At 68.2% G+C, this 15,631-nt stretch overlaps 5 protein-coding genes across 5 annotated transcripts in view; 4 read left to right on the forward strand and 1 right to left on the reverse strand.

Moving 5' to 3' along the window:
* Window positions 1-784, forward strand: part of CHLNCDRAFT_140879 (hypothetical protein) — a gene marked incomplete at both ends in the record, with an annotated part of 2,352 nt that extends 1,568 nt beyond the window's left edge. Inside the window, one exon of the mRNA XM_005850677.1 lies at window positions 38-784. Within this exon, the coding sequence (XP_005850739.1) occupies window positions 38-784 (747 nt within the window). The remainder of the gene's footprint in view (window positions 1-37) is intronic.
* A 331-nt stretch (window positions 785-1,115) lies between these two features.
* Window positions 1,116-3,477, forward strand: CHLNCDRAFT_140880 (hypothetical protein; the record flags this gene model as incomplete). The annotated part of the gene is made up of 9 exons (XM_005850678.1): window positions 1,116-1,132; window positions 1,283-1,586; window positions 1,733-1,850; window positions 1,975-2,051; window positions 2,288-2,401; window positions 2,591-2,655; window positions 2,862-2,962; window positions 3,101-3,140; window positions 3,363-3,477. 9 exons carry the CDS (start codon window positions 1,116-1,118, stop codon window positions 3,475-3,477), a joined length of 951 nt encoding a protein of 316 aa, XP_005850740.1.
* A 603-nt stretch (window positions 3,478-4,080) lies between these two features.
* CHLNCDRAFT_19737 (hypothetical protein) lies at window positions 4,081-5,160 on the forward strand (the record flags this gene model as incomplete). Its single annotated transcript, XM_005850679.1, has 4 exons — window positions 4,081-4,224; window positions 4,311-4,400; window positions 4,541-4,723; window positions 4,918-5,160. Coding segments are annotated over 4 exons (660 nt in total), but the record flags the coding sequence as incomplete, so codon positions are not given.
* Window positions 5,161-5,969: 809 nt separating this feature from the next.
* CHLNCDRAFT_10350 (hypothetical protein) lies at window positions 5,970-8,358 on the forward strand (the record flags this gene model as incomplete). Its single annotated transcript, XM_005850680.1, has 8 exons — window positions 5,970-6,179; window positions 6,370-6,513; window positions 6,746-6,847; window positions 7,161-7,333; window positions 7,566-7,681; window positions 7,845-7,939; window positions 8,103-8,138; window positions 8,308-8,358. Coding segments are annotated over 8 exons (927 nt in total), but the record flags the coding sequence as incomplete, so codon positions are not given.
* A 3,424-nt stretch (window positions 8,359-11,782) lies between these two features.
* Window positions 11,783-15,461, reverse strand: CHLNCDRAFT_140883 (hypothetical protein; the record flags this gene model as incomplete). Its single annotated transcript, XM_005850962.1, has 12 exons — window positions 11,783-11,884; window positions 12,125-12,258; window positions 12,521-12,625; window positions 12,777-12,916; window positions 13,068-13,129; window positions 13,335-13,407; window positions 13,591-13,684; window positions 13,886-13,982; window positions 14,231-14,317; window positions 14,516-14,634; window positions 14,918-15,034; window positions 15,236-15,461. The coding sequence occupies 12 exons, from the start codon at window positions 15,459-15,461 to the stop codon at window positions 11,783-11,785; spliced, it is 1,356 nt and encodes a 451-aa protein (XP_005851024.1).
* Between the last annotated feature and the right edge of the window lie 170 nt (window positions 15,462-15,631).

Below are 15,631 nucleotides of genomic sequence, written 5' to 3' on the forward strand. Positions count from 1 at the left end.
TGCAATGTTGCCATTGGCTGTCCGGCTGGCATTCCAGCGGACAGACTCGCCGCCGCCTGCTGCTCCGAGGTGCAGGCGGGAGCTGAAGCAGGTCAAGGCCGGGCAGAGCGATGCGGCCGGCTTCCTGCTCAAGTGCCTGGCGGACGTGCGGCAGGAGCTGCTGGCGGGCCGGGAGCGTACCGTGCTGGTGGCTGCCGCCGCCGTCAAGGGCAGTCCAACTCAGCAGCAGCAGCAGCAGCAGGCATCCAGCGAGGACGGCAGAGCAGGAGAGGCATCCCCGGCTGCTGCGGTTGCGGCAGCAGCTGCGGCGGAAGCCAGTGCTGCGCCGCTGCTGCTGGCGGAGCTATCGGTGCAGCAGCGGCAGGCTACGCTGCATCGGCTGCTGCAGCTGGTGCGGCCAGACTGGCAGGACAGCGAGGGCCTGGTGCTGCACTCCAGCAGCTCTCCCTCCACCTCCTCGATCAGCCTGCTGGCAGAGGCCAGCTCCGTGGCCTGGTCGGCACGCGGGGTGCCATCCCAGCCCAGCGCTCGCACCCTGGCAGGGAAGGAGCAGGGCTGCCACCCGGGGCGCCTGGCGGCCTGCCCCCTGCAGGCGGCGTCGTTTGCGTGCAGCGGCAGCGCGGGGTGCTTGGCGGGTGACGACGGCGGGGCGGCGGGCTGCAAGCCGGCGCCAGCGCCTGCCAGCGCCGAGCTGATGCAGCGGGTGCGGTCGGAGGTGCGGCCCTGGGGAGAGGGGGGGGCCAGCCCTCGAGGCGGCGCCAGGCCGCCGCGCGAGCGGGGCTGAATATCCCTGAGTCGATAGTTGGTCTTCAGGTTGTAAACGAGCCGCTCTTCAAGTTGTAAGCTTAGCTTACAAGCGAGCCTCGGCAGGCGTGACTGCCGAGGTGTTGCATTATAGGTGCGCCGATGCCGGATGCCATTGAGGGCAGAAGAGTGACATGCAATCTCCTTGCGCCACATCCACAGCAACAGGTTCGATAGAATGGCGTGCAGTCTTTTGCAAGCAGACATTGAGCCTCGAGCTGGCGGCGACCTGGCGGGCGGTGCTGGGAAGACAACCCTATTGCTCTGCGCCGTTTCCCGGCCTGCGCACAATTCTTCTAACGAGTGTCGAAATGCGGCAGGCCTTCAGGTGCCTCCTGCGCCAGCTGAGCGCCCAAGCCAGGCCGGGCTGCGCTGTTGCGGCTAGGGCGCTGGACAGCAGCCTGCCCACAGCCTCGGCACGCGGATTAGAAGGCGTCGCGGCAGCAGCTGCACTGCGGCGCCCCTGGTGTACCCGCAGCTTCGGCGCCGAGGGCGGCAGCAGCGGCAGCGGGGGCGCCAGCGGCCCTGACCAGCAGGCGGAGGCGGCCTGGGAGGCGGCCAGCAGCCTGTCGGCCCAGGCGACGGAGATGGCGGAGGGAGGGGATCTGGATGGCGCCAAGCGGGTGCTGAGGGGGCAGCTGCCGGAGCTGGTGGACAAGTATGGCGCCGACGACCCGTCGGTTGGGCTCATCCACAACCAGCTCTCCCTGTGGGACTTCTTCGACGGGGCAAGTGAACCAGCAGAGGCGCCGTCGCAGCAGGCAGCGCCAGCGAGCCGGACCGTCGGTCATGGCTGGAAGCTGGCGGGCTGGCGGGCCCGTCGCAATGCGCCACACGCCATGCCCCGGGCGGGGCATTCCCCCCACGCCCAGGTGGCTCCCAACAGGGTTGCCCCTTCCCCCGAATGCACCACACCTGCTGCCTGCAGGACTATGGCGAGGCTGTGGACCAGGCACGCGCCGCGCACCAAGTGTGGGCCAAGCAGGCGGGGGAGGACAGCCCGGCGGCGGCCTTCCACGGCATCCGCCTCGGCATGGCCCTGGCAGGTTAGGCCTGCCGCACCTGGCAGAACACAAGCAGGATGTTTGCGTGCAGCGCTGCCTCAAGCGCTGCAGGGATAACATTCCACGGCTGCGAGACGTCTGCCGCCCCCCGCGTGTCTGCCTGCAGCCGACGGGCGGCCCGAGGAGGCGTTCCCACTGCTGGAGCAGGGGCTGACGGTTGCGGTGGACAACTTCAACCAGCACGTGAGGCACGGGGAGGGGAGGGGACACGCAGGGGTATTCAGGCAATGAAGGCAGCGGTGGCATCGCACAGCACATATGATGTGGAAGGGACCATTATACGCTGCTCAGCCCGTACTGTCGGCAGGAGCTGCTGGCTACATGTGTAGCAATTTTGTGCGTGTGGTAATGATTTCAACCCCAGTACTCCCTGTCGGCCCTACGCCTGCCCTTCATCTGCTGCCCCCGCCCACCCGCAGCTCTCCAAGCTGGAGCAGCTGCAGCCGCTGGCCGAGGACGGCGAGGCGGCGGCAGAGGGGGCGTCGGCGGCAGACGACGAGGCCATGGCGGCGCGGGCGCAGCAGCAGCATGTGGTGAGCGCTGAGGGCTGAGGGCCCGCCTGGCTGCGCCCCTCCATGGCATGCTCCCTCGCTCCTGACCTCCCAAGATCCCCATCTCGGCATGGACTGTATACACTCCATTCCTCTCTGCCCGCCTCCACCCCACCGCCGCTCCCATCCCATCCCATCACAGCAGCACATGCCCCCTCCCCGCCCCTGCAGTCCCTCGTGATGCTGGACAACCTGGGCAGGGCGCTGCAGGAGGCCAAGTTCTACCGTGCCCTCAGGTACCCCACTGGGGTTGGTTGGCTTGGCTGCCTTGGTTTGGGTGATTTGGGTGATGTATGTTTGTGTCTGTAGTAGGACTAATTCGCGACACAGAGCAGCGGCTGGGCGCTCCGTCTCACCTCCCAGCCCTCTGCTGGCTCCCGCGTGAGCACCAGCGGCGGCCAGCGGTACGCTCACGGCTGCCGCCGCGTCTCCCTGCCCGCAGCTTCCTCGGCGTGTCTGGGCGGGAGATGGATGCCACGTGGGATGACAAGGGGGCGGGCGCCGCGTTCTTCCTGCAGCAAGAAATGAGCGATGCGGTGACGGGTGCGCCGCCGCTGGCAGCGCGAGGGCTGGTGCTGGGCTGGCCTGGGAGGTGGCTGCCGTCGTGTTTTTTTGCTTGTGCTGGTGACCGTGAGACCTGCCCTCTTGGCACTTCCCTCGGCCCTTCCCCCTCTGGTGCAGACATGCTGCGATGGGTGATGCCTAACCACCCGACTGTGCAGTGCATGCTGCGGGAGCACGGCAGGCACGTCGGGCTGCCAGGAGCCCCAGCCAGCCGCTCATGCATCCTTTCTCAGCACCTCCGCCTGCTCAGAAACCACATCAAGCTGCACCCCTCGCACACACCAGCCCTTTCCTGCCCTCCACACCTCCACACACGCACGCATCACATCACACCACACCAACCCGGCCAACACGCAAGGCCCTTGCCCCTGCCCTGCAGGCTGGTGGCGCAGTGCGAGAAGGTGGGGCTGCGGAGGCTGCATGACGACCTCCAGATCCACGGCCAGCGGCTGCAGGACCTTGTGCACGAGGCCACCAGCTCCAAGGACGGATGATGGGCTGGCTGCTGCTGGCATGGCGAGGGTCCCCGGCGTGTGTGACTCAACTCCCCGGCAACAAGCCTCAGTAGCCCCTGCTGGCCCTGCCCGCATCTGTGACAGATGCCTGGCTTGTATCAAACAGTCGGGCAGCAGGTGCGGCAGGTTGGGTGTTGCTGTGGAAACTGGGCACGTCATGGTCAGGTTTGGAGGAGGAGCTCAGCTGTGTCCCCAAGTTTGACCCCTCATGGTTGAGGCAGGACGAGGGCCGCCATCTCCTGCCTCAGCAGGCGCAGCAGCACCGCACGAATGGGGGCAAACGATCGTTCCCATGCCTCATCGTTATCCCCATCAACCCACAAATGGCCTGGCATGCCGCGTGCGCCCCTGGCGCTCCCCACCAGCTCGACCGCGCGGTGTTTCGCGGCCTGGGGAGGCCCAGCCGGCGCTGCTGCGCGGCACCGCACCCGCCTTGGGAAGGCGGCAGCCCAGCCGGGAAGGTCTACCTTGTAGGGGCGGGACCTGGCCCAGCCGACCTGCTGACGGCGAGTCCCGCCTGCCGCACCGCCCTGTGCCTCACTGCCTCGGCTTCCAACCCGCCGTGCGCTTGCTGGCCCGCAGGTACGGGCCACGCAGCTGCTGCAGCAGGCGGAGGTGGTGGTCTTCGATGACCTGGGTGCTGCAGCAGCTGTGGAGCAATATGCGCCACCGGCTGCGCAGCGCGTGTTTGTGGGCAAGCGCGGCGGCAGGCCCTCCATCAGGCAGGTACAGATTCCAGCCGCCGGCGCGCCCTACCTGTTAAGAAGAAGAGAGGAAATTCAATTGATCTTTATTTATCTGACTCTCTCCAGGCCGAAATAGATGCCATCATCGTGCAGCACGCGACAGCTGGCAGGATGGTGGTGCGGCTCAAGGGCGGCTGCCCCAGCGTGTTTAGCAGGGTGAGGCGGGCTGGCCGGCCAGGCCAGGCCAGGAATCTGGAATGCAGAATGAGCAGCTTGTGCGGGATCAGCTTTACCTGCTTGTGCTTGCCTTGTACTTGTTGACCGCCGCCTGCCCAAACCCAATCTGCCCTGTGCAGGTGCACTCCGAGATGGCAGCACTGCAGGCAGCCGGAGTGGAGTATGAGGTCTGCCCGGGCGTCTCCTCGGCGCTGGCGGCGCCCCTCGCAGCCGGCTTCCCGCTGACCCACCCTCAGCTCAGCCGGGCGTTTGCAGTCACCTCTGCCCACGACCCTGCCTCCCTAGACTGGCAAGCACTGGCGGTGAGGCAGCTGTGCCTGGTGCTGGCTGCTCCTTGCCTCGCCAGCTGCTGCAGATGGCAGAGGGGCATCCTGCTCTGGGCGGGGCAAGTGGCTTGCGTTGTTCTTGGCAGCGCTGGAGCCCAGCTTTCGCTGGCTGTCGCGGCCCCCTGTCTTGAGCTCTCTCCTCTGCTGCTGCGCTGCCGCCGCCGGCGCAGGCGATAGACACGCTGGTCCTCCTCATGGGTGGCAGCAGCCTGGCGTTGGTGGTGGAGCAGCTGCAGCGGCACGGGCGGGCGGCTGAGACGCCGGTGGCGGTGGTGCGAGAGGCTGCGCTGCCCACGCAGGCGGCCTGGCGAGGCACGCTGGGCAGCATTGTGAGCCAGACGGCGGGCGAGACGCTGTCGCCTTGCATCATTATCGTGGGTCATGTTGCGTCGCTGCCTATGCCATCCCTGTGACACCGATCCACAAGACCACAAGGGGAGTGTGGCGCCCCAGCGGCGGCAGCAGGGCGGCGGCACGTCACACCGGCCGTCATGCATTACCCGCTCATGGGCGCTTGCTGCTATCCACATCGCACATCCACTCTTTCTGAGGCACGCGGTGGCCTGTCCCACCCCGGGTTTGGGTGCGCCGTGCTCAGCCCGTCAGCAGGTGGGTGGACAGGCGCTGCGGCAGCTCGCATTCGCAAGAGTAATATGTGTACACGCATCGAGTGCCGCTGCGCACGGGTTTGCTGGTGCCCGCCCATGCCATGTTTGGCTCACCGACGCTCCCCGCCCCGCAGATGCAACTTGCTCTTGCAGCAGTACGCACCGCTACCCAGCAGCTCAGGATGGCCGCCAGCATGTTGCGGCCAGCCGCCGCCGCCGCCAGTCGCGGCGCCGCCCCTCGCCTGCCGCCGCTGCTGCGGGCGGGGCCCGCGCTGCGCCGCGTCGTGCCCAGCACGGCAACCTTGCTGGGAGCCGACACGCTGCAAGGCGGGCTGATGTCGCGGCGGCTGCAGCGTGCGCTCAGTGCGTCGGCAGCGGCCCAGGCAGGCGAGCCTGAACCCGAGCCCAGCGCTGCTGGTGCCGAAGGCTCGCAGGCGCCTGAACAGGTGTGTGGTCACCCGCCAGCCGCAGCCCGGCAGCCTTTGCGACTGCCAGCACTCCCTCAAGCACGCGTGCCGCGAGCTTGCTGACCTGGCCACCACCTGGCGCGTGCCAAGGCCGCTCTCGTGCTAATCGCTGCCTCGCCCTGGCCTTGGCTGCAGGAGGCGTGCCGGGAGGAGTATGTGGTGGTCAACTTTTACCACCTGGTGGACATCCCGCGCCCCCACGAGGTCATCAACAACCACCGGGCGTGGATGGAGGGGCGGGAGGTGCGCGGCCGCATCTACATCTCCGAGCAGGGTATCAACGCACAGTACGGCGGGCTGCGGAAAGACGCAGAGGGCTACGCGCGCTGGCTGGCCGACACGCAGCCGCTATTCAAGGTGGGCCGCATGGCTGCCGGGCGGCCGGCCAGCTCGCCAGGCTGAGGGTGTGCTGACCTGTCGGGCGGGGTGGCACCGGCGGGCGACGGCTGGCAGGCGGGCGGCGAGGCAGGCCTCTCTTCCCCTGCTTCTCTCGCTCTTGAACAACACCGCCAGTGCTTCCCGGCCTTGGCACGCGTCCCTGGCGCAGGGCCTGTTGTACACCGTGTGGCCTGTGGAGGGCCACCAGTATCCCAAGCTGCGCCTCAAGTACCGCCCAAACCTCATCTCGCTGGCGGGAGGCATGCAGGCGCTGCCCATCACAGACCCGGCCGCCCGCGCCATCCCCACCCCGGTGCGCTCGCCCCTCCCGCATGCATGTCATGCCACGGTCCGAGGCAGGGCGGATCCCCGCTGCGCTGCGCCTGCTGCTTCGCCCCGCGCCGCCCCTGCCAGCGAGCCTGCTGCCGGTTCTGGGGCCGCGCAGCCGTCGCCGCCGTCGCCGCTGCCGTGTGCCTGCCTGCCTCCCTCCTCTTCCCGCGTCCACCTCCTCACCCCTCCCCTTGTCTCCCTCTGCTTCCCGGCAGCCCACCGAGTGGAAGCGCATGCTCAGTGAGGGGCAGCGAACGGGCGAGATGCCGCTGGTGCTGGACGTGCGCAACAGCTACGAGTGGGACGCGGGGCACTTTGTGGGCGCGGAGCGGCCGCTGGAGGTGGGTATCTGGGTATCCCGGCGGGGCAGGGCAGGGCAGTGTCCCGCCTGCAAGGGGGTAGGCGGTGCCATGTCGGGCATGCGGGGCTTGACAGGCAGGCTGCAGCTGCGCCCGCGCCGGCTGTCATCCCTTTGCCCCATGCCACTGCCTTGGCTTGGCTTGCGCTGTCGTCACCCCCGGCGTGATACTGCCGGTACCGCCTGCAGGACAACTTCCACGAGACCCCCACCGAGGCGCTTCCGGTGGAGGTGCCCCCCCTTCTGGAGGTGGGTGGGTGGCTGCCGTGCAGCCTTGCCACCTGCCGCCGCCGCCGCTGCTGCTGCTGGCTCAATCTGCACCGCATGCGACACCATTGCCGCCTGCCCTCCTGCCACAGAACGCCGACCCCGACCGACCAGTCATGATTTACTGCACTGGCGGCATCCGCTGCGACGTCTATGGCACCTATCTGCGCAAGAAGGGGTGAGAGTGCGGCGCTGCCATGCTGCCGCCGCCAGCGTGCCCAGCTGCGCCAGCCACTTTCCACCAGGGCGTAGCAGCTGCCGCAGCGTGCTTGCCACAGCTCTCATCTTTCCGGCGCGTGTCCTTCTCTGCCGCAGCCGTCCCTGCTGTTGTTTGCTCTGCCGCAGCCGAAATCCATGCCCCTGCCCCTAACCTTGCCCCCAACCGTGCCCCTCTCCTTGCCACCCCACAGCTTCAACAAGCTGTACACTCTGGAGGGAGGCATCCAGAACTACATGCGGGAAGAGGGGCTGGACCATTGGAACGGCTCCCTGTTTGTGTTTGACGGGCGCATGGCCATCCGGCCCAGTGAGTCGCGGCATGTGGCTTGTCTGTTGTGGAGGGAGCTGCTCCTGCAAGCGGCCACCTGCCTGCTGAGCTCCTTTCTACCCCACGGCGACTCGTCAGCCTTGGCTGCCTACCTGCCGCGCCTCCTCCCTGGCCGAAAGCTGCCGCCTCATCCCCTCTGCAGACAAAGACAAGGAGGAAGAGCTGGAGGCGGCGGCGCCGTGCCAAGTGTGCGGCGCCACTGCCGTGCTGCCTCACATGAACTGCGCAAACATCGATGTGGGTGCTTGCTTGGTGGTACCTTTGTTTTAGGGGTGGGCCCCTGCCTGTGTGCTGGCGGCCTTGTTTCCGCGTTCTGCGTTGTGCGGCGTGGGCTTGCCTTCCTCGCAGCGTGCTGCTGCAACCTTGGATCATTCTCTCCCTGCCTGTTTACCGTATGCAGTGCAACAAGCTTTTCATTGCCTGCGATGCCTGCAAGGTGGGCAGGCAGGGCGGGGCCGGCAGGAGGCAATACAACCAGCCCGGCTGCTGCTGCTGGCGGCACATGCTGCAGGCCCCCTCCCATGCACCAGCGACCCGACACCGCACCAACCGACCTTCCACTTCGTTGCCTGCCCACCCTGCGCTGCCCCGCCCGTGCGCTGCAGACCAAGTTCAGCGGCTGCTGCTGCGAGGCGTGCACGGCGGCGCCGCGCCTGCTGCGCCCCGCAAAGACGCAAGGCCTGTACGGCAACTGGAGTCAGTACATCGACGGAGAGGGTGCGCTCGTACCGCATGCAGTGCACGCACCGCTGGCCCCGCGCCGCTGTGGCGCCACCTGGCTGACCCCTGGCCTGTTGCACCACCGCTGCTCGCCGCTCCAGCGCAAGCTGCCATGTGCCTTGGCCATGACACGTGTCTTCCATGCCCCATCATTCAAGGGGCACTGCCACACCAGGTCCCACCTGCTTACTTCTCAACCCCTGCACGCCATTCGCTGCTGCGGCCCGCAGAGGCGGCAGAGGCCAACCAGATCATCGCTGCGGGGCGAGGGGAGGGCCGCATCTCCCGGCGGCGCAAGCGGCAGCAGGCGCTGAGGCAGCGCGAGCTGGGCAAGCGGGCGCTCAAGGTTGGCGTCTGGCTGCTGTGCCTTGGCAGCTTCGCCGTCTGCTCTGACTTCTGCTGCGCCCTGTCGTGCTGTGTTGCCTGCCGTGCTTCGTTGCCTGCCATGTGTGCGCCACGTGTGGGAGCAGCGCCGCAGATCAGCAGGCCGAGCTTCTTTCCAGCCGCAACGCCGCTGAAGCCTTGCTGCCGCCCGAGCATTGCAGGTGCAGCGGCGGCGGCATGCCAAGGAAGTCATGTCCACCCTGCAGCAGCAGATGGCTGATGCGGCGGAGCAGGGCGGCAGCCCCGCTGGACCGGCAGCGGCGGCGGCCAGCGACGAGCAGGCCGAGCGGCTGGCGCGGCTGGAGCGCCTGCGGGAGCTGCGGCAGCGCCTGTCGGCCTCGGCCTCAGCCTGATCCCGGCTGCTGCCACGTGCCTGGCTTCCCGGCAGCTGGCATCCCCGAGCTCCCTGACGGCACGAATTGATACATGGTTGCGAGCCGCGGCGGCACATGCTGGCGCGCGGCCGCAACACCAGCTCCCCTCTCTTTCATGCTCCACAATGTTTCCTGTGGCCGCTGTCGTGCCTCACCCCCATTTTTTGGCCCTGCTCGAACCTGAACTCGGCTCCCCTTGCTAACTTTTCACTTGCATCTATTCCCCGCCTTGACAACAGCTCCTTGCACAATTGAAGGCAAGTCGGTGCACGGTGGTGGCACAACAGTGCCGAGCCGTTTTCCCAGGGCCGCTTTCCCAGGGCCAGCACCTATGGAGATAGGCGGCTCCTGTGGAGCTGGCCCTATCAGCCAGGGGGGTGTTGAAGGGGGCCCAATCCGCCAGGGCAGCGGCGAAGGGGCGCGTTACATGCCTGCTATACCTATGGCAGCCTCACAGCTTGTTCACCGCAGCCGCCAGGGACTTTGCCATGAATGAGCGGCAGGCCTGCGCGGCCGCCTGCAGCTGCTGCCTGGCGGCGGCCGCGTGCTGCGGGTACGCCTTGACCACGCTGAGCGCCAGCCTGGCAAACTTGGCCGAAGCCGCCAGCTCGGCGCCGGCAGCGGCACCCCGGAAGGCAGCCGCCAGCTGCGCCACGCCCGCCTCGCTCAGCGCCGGCTTGGCATTCACCACCGCCTGCAGCACCGCCACTGTGTGCTCGTTCCAGGCGCCGCCTGCGGCCGCCGCGCCACTGCCTGCGGCTGCCGCGCCGCCGCCTGCAGGGGCGCAGGCAGCTGCCAGCACATCTGGCAGCAGCTGGTGCGGCAGGCTGGCCTTCAGCGTGCGCCCCAGCAGCTCCGCCTGGTGCTTGCTCAGCCCGGGGCTGCTCAGCAGCAGCTGCAGGCAGGTCGCGATGTAGGCCTGGGGGTTGGAGCAGCCTGCAGGCACATGGGGTCCTTACTTTGTGTGAGGAACAGGACGCAGGGCAAGGGCGGCAGGTGTGTGTGTACAGGAAGCAAGCGTGAGGCGGGGGCGGCACGCGTCAGGGCCGATGGCAGCAGGCCAAGTGAAAGGTCAAGCCTATTTCAGTTGCTGCAAGCAAAGCAGAGCATCGCTGGGCCATGCATGCTGCGCCAAGCGCGCGCCTCCACGCATGCGGTCTCAACCACCCACCGACATGCTCCACCGCCGCGGCCAGGTCTCGCGAGGCGGCGCCCCCCAGGGCGCGCAGCCGTGGCAGCAGCAGCCCCGCAGCCGCGGCGCTGCTCCGCGCAAAGCTGCTGCCGGCGGCCACCGCCTCGGACAGCAGCAGCAGCAGCAGGGCGTCGTCCTGCAGGCTGGTCAGGCCCGCGTCGTGCAGGGCTGCCGTGCTGCCAGCTGCGGCGTGAGCCAGCAGCACGCCCAGAGCTTCCTTGGCGGCTGGGGTGAGGGCCACGGGGGTGGCGCCACCACCGGCACACCCGCTGCTGCTCTTCAGCAGGTCGCGCATTGTGCCGATCGCAGACTCCAGCTCGGTTTCTGCTGCCATGGCGGGTGCCGGATGCTGCGCGCCGCCGGCTGCCAGCCGCGTGCGCTTGCCGGGGCTGCCGCCTGGCGCGCGTGCCGCCTCCTCTGCCAGCCGTTTGGCGCCTGTGGCCTCCTGCGGCTGTTGCTGCGTCGCCGCCGCTTCAGCCGCTTGCTGCTGCCTGTACAGGGCTGCCGCGGCGGCTGCGTCTACCCGCACAGGCGCCCATGGGAAGCAGGGCTGCGCTGAGTAGAGAAAGGGCGGGCAGGCGGGCACCGGCGGAGCTGGTGGCAAGTCATCGGGTGCCCAGCTGCTGCTGCTGTCGGCCCGAACCTCTGCAGCCAGGAAGTCTAGCAGGCTGGGCTGCGCTGCGCCTGGTGCCCTGCTGGAGGTCAGCTGGTCTATGCCAGCCAGCAGGGCCACCCGCTGGCTGCTGGTGAAGCGGTGCGGCGCCGCTCTGAGCAGCAGCAGAAGGTCGGCCTGTGCTGCAAGGGGCAGGGTGGCCAGGCAGGGCAGCTGGCCTGGTGCGCCGCACAATGAGGTGGGGCACAGCAGGTCTTGCAAGGAGGCATCCAGCTGGGCGGCCTGGAAGGCGGCAAGGGAGCAGCGGCAGTGCCGGGGGAGGCGGGTCAGAGGCTGCGTGGAGCGGACTGTCGGGGCCGGGGCAATCACCATTGCGGAGCGAAACCCACCTGCATCGCGTTGAGGTGGTCTAAGCAGCGTGAGAAGCCAGCCCCAAGCGGGAGATCGATCCCGCCCATCGCGAGCGAGGCCTCGGGTGTCAGGAGGAGGCTTGGACTACGAGGAGAGGAGCTGGCAAAGAGTGGGCAGCCCTCATCCATTCCTGATCAATGGCGCCCCCGCCCACCTGCCGCATCGCTGGCGGCAGCGCCGCCTGCTGACCGCAGCTCGGCGCACGACAAAATGGCAATGAAAAAGGGTACCCTGTTATAAGGGACCAGCTGGTGACGCAATCACATGGTTACAGAATGCAACTGGCCAAGGATCAGCCTCTGGAACAGGTGTGCACGCGGTGCCGAGCGCAGGCAGCCGCTGGCGCATCGCTGTTCACGTAGAGGCAGCCGCTGGTGCATAGCCCTTCACTTCTTGTGCACCGTCGCCGCCGCCTCCTCGTGTAGTGCCGCCGCCTTCTTCACTAGCATGTGCTGCTCTCCATACCCCGTCAGCGCCTTGAGGTGCTTCTGCCGCAGGGCACGCAGGAGGCAGGCAGCAGAGATGAGCAACGCGGCGGCGGCGGCGGGCAGCAGGCGTGCCAGCCAAGTGCGACACTGTCATCCATCCCACTTCATAATACCTTCGCCTTGCTCACCGGCGACATGCTGCGGCCCCCACGGCAGCAGCCACACCCCTCAGGCAAGCCAGCCAGCCAGCCAGCCAGCCAGCCAGCCAGCGCCCCAGCGCTTGGGGTGCACCCTGCGCACCTCCATGCCAGCCAGACACTCCAGGCGGCGCACGGGGTCGCTCACGCCGTCTGCCTCCATCTCCCGCAGGGCTATGAGGGATAGCATGAACTGCAGCTCCTCGCTGGCCGGGTTGCCCTCGCCTAGGGCGGACACTGCCGGGTGGGAGGGAGGGAGGGGAAGGAGGGCAAGGCAGCAAGACATTGGAAAGGCACGGGTGAGTCTCATTGGGTGGGGCTGCGGTGGTGGTGCCCTCATACAATGTGCAGGGACTGAGGAGGTGGAGATGGGCAGGGGGCTGTTGGCAGCACCAGGTGTGCGGTGGACGGCGCGTGTTCCCAGCCAACGGGGCGGCACCAGCTCGCGCAGGCGCCGCACCACCCATGCCAGCCACGTCATGATGCACTGCCAGCTCACCCAGCGCTGGCGCCACCTCATGCAGCAGCTGCTTGGCCGCCTCGTACCGCCCCAGCAGCGCCGTCACCATGCCCAGCCGCTGCTGCACGGTGAGCATGTGCTCCTCTGCGAGAGGGGGGTGGGGAAGGGGAAGGGGAAGCCAGGGGGTGAGGCGGCAGGCTGGCGTGGGGTTGGCTCACACCCGCTGATCCCCTGGCTGATTATGTGATGCTACATTGGGTTTCGAGATGATGGCACCACATGCGGGCGCTTGCACCTGCTTCGGGGTAGTGAGCCTTGACCGTCTCCAGGGACATGCGCAGCGACTCTGCAGATTCCTCGTACTTGCCCATGACGTACTGCAGGCAGTACATCGGCAGCGCGACAAGCACCGTGTGGGACACAGCGGCACCCAGCCTGGTAGAGCGCAGCCCCACCCAAGCAGGCCTTGACATTTTTCAGGCTAATCAGCGGCCATGCAGGCCTTGCTGGCTTAGCAGATGTAGAAGAATAAGAAGAAGGCAGTATGCGGGGCCTCTGGCTGCGGCGCGCCTGCAGGGTACCGCACTGGTAAAGCGTCAGCGCCACGTGCTCGTAGTTGGCGCCCGCCGCCATGTGCAGCCGCGCATCCTGCACACGACGAGGGCAGGCGGAGCTGGTCGTGTGGGCTGCTGGCCCCGCGATGCTGGCTGAGAGGCGGGGAAGAGCATATGCACTCTTCCCCGGCCGCAGCCCTAGTTGCCCCACCGGCCCCCGGTTGCCTGCCGCATGTGCCATGCTGCGCATCGGTTTGTTTCACCGCTTGCACCCGCCCCCAACCCCCACCCCCTCTCACCTGGGCATACAGCACCTCTGCCAACTCCTGCTGGTCCCCCTCCAGCGCAGACATGATGAGGCGGCTGTGCTCCCTGCACCGCCAGGGCAGAGGGCAGCAGGGGCAGCGGGGTGGGCACCAGGCGCACCAAGCGCAGCAGGGTGGACGGCAGGGCGGGCAGCAGGCGCAGCCGAAGCTGTGACCGTGCCATGCGATCAGGGCGGGCGTGCCGGCGCTTGCTGCCTGGCACGGCACGCTGTCGCCTTGTGCCCCGCACCTGAGCGCTGCTGCCACCAGCGGGCTATCGGGCCCCAGGTGCGCCTCCATCATCTCCAGCCCAGCCTTCATCTCATCCAGAAACTGGCCCACAGCTGCAGGGGGGCAGCACGCACAGCGCGCGACAGGGCAGGAGGCAGCCGCCACTCAGCCCCGGCGGCACAGCGCTCGAACCGACGCGAGCGCGCGCGCGCTGTACAGCGGGCACCGCCGCGGAGATTCCGCCGTGGCAGTTGCAGCTCCGCAGGCGTGGCAGGCGGGCAGCCGGCGGCCGGGCAACGGCAGGGCGGCCCTACCTGGCGGCGACAGGTTCTGGGCCTGCTTGGCCAGGGCGTGATAGAATTTGGACTCCCCCAGCCCCATCTCAAACTTGGCCTTCGTCTCTGCCAGCTCCTGTCGAGAGAGGGTGGACAGCAGCGGGTGGCGCGGGCAGCAGAGGGGCAGGTGGAACTTGGCGCCAGTCAGCGCAGCCGGCAGCGGCCGGCAGCAGGCGTGGGCAGCAGGGACGGGGGCAGCATTCGCGAGCAAGCAAGCCAGCTGTGCGCGGGTGTGCCTGCCGCCGCATGCCAGCCCCACGGCACAGGCCCGCTGCCCCAAGCATCCCAGCAGCGGCAGCCGCGACTCGTCAGCCGCCGGCTCACCTCTTCCTCCTCCTCGTCCTCCCCCTTGAACTCCGCCAGCATCTTAAGTGCCCTCTCCAGCCCATCAATGCTGCGCCCGGCGTACAGCTGCAGCGCCAGCGGCGGCAGGGGGCCGGCAGGAGAGCAGGCGTTACGAGATGCACTGCTGGGTTGCCCGCTCCATGGCAGCGCAGCGTCGTGAGTGCTGCCACCACCGCTTTGCCACATGCAACTGCTTGTACTAACTACAAGCACACACCCACATGCAGAAACACTGTCGGGCCCATCGCCGCCCCACCCACCCACCTGAGCCTCCTGCGGGTTTCCGCTGGCCAGCAGGGTGGAGGCGTAGCGTGTGGAGGCGATGGCGGTGGCGGGGCCAAAGCCCTCGTCGTGCTCCTTCAAGATCTCTAGCGCGCGCTTGGCTGCGCCGAGCAGGGAGGAGCCGGCCAGGCCGCAGGGAGTTGGCGGCGTGCAGAGCACGGCGGCGCAGCAGCAGCAGGCCAACAGCTGGCGCTGGCGGAGGTGTGGGGGCTACGGCAGGCTCTGCGGCTGGACCTCTGGGCATGTTGAGCGGGCCCTGCAGGCGGTGGCCAGCCCGCAGCGCGCAGCCCGCAGCTGCAGCCCGCAGCCCGCAGCCCGCAGCTGCAGCTCCTCTGCGTTCCCACCTTCCCGACCCAACCACACCGCACGCACGCTGCCACCGACCTGCCTCCGCCGCTTCCTCCATGCGCTCATGCAGGAAGCGGATGATGCAGAGCTGATCGTACAGCGCCGCCACCTCCAGCGCGCCCTTGCCCAGGATCTCCCCTGCCTGCTTGGCGCCTGCGGCGGGCAGGGATGCGCGGTGGCAGCACAGGGAGGACTGTGTCCAGCAGCTCCTCTCCCTCGCTCCCTCCACCAGCCGCCAGGGCTATCAGAACAGCAGCCCACCATCCCCATCTTCGCCCCACCAGCAGCCAAGCAAGCACCCTCGGCCCGCTGCCGGCATGGCAGGCCCTCCTGTGCTCCCACTGTGCGCCGCACCTTCTTCCAGCACATACTCAGCCTCCATGGGCTTTCCCTGCTGCACCATCTCAAACGCCGCCGCTATAAGCCGCTCAAAGGCCTCCGCCATGGCGGCCTCGGCCTCCTCATCGTCCTCCTCCACCACTTCCTCCTCCTCCTCGCCGCCCTCGGCGGCCGCAGGCGGCGGCGGCGGCGTGCCGGCTGCTGCTGCCGTGTCGTCGCCTCCCGCCTTGGCGCCCTCCATCAGCGCCGAGGCTGCCGAGAAGCATCGCAGCTGCGGCTGGAGTGTTGCTGAGGCCCCTGTGGGGGTTGGTACCCACAGTTGTGATGCGATGTGCTGCATGCGGGCGCCATCGGCTCTCATAGGTTCTGCAGCCGCTGCCGCTGCCTCCAGGAGGCCGCTGGCCGAGCACC

The sequence above is a fragment of the Chlorella variabilis genome, assembly GCF_000147415.1.
Source record: "Chlorella variabilis unplaced genomic scaffold CHLNCscaffold_3, whole genome shotgun sequence".
NCBI classification, from domain to species: domain Eukaryota; kingdom Viridiplantae; phylum Chlorophyta; class Trebouxiophyceae; order Chlorellales; family Chlorellaceae; genus Chlorella; species Chlorella variabilis.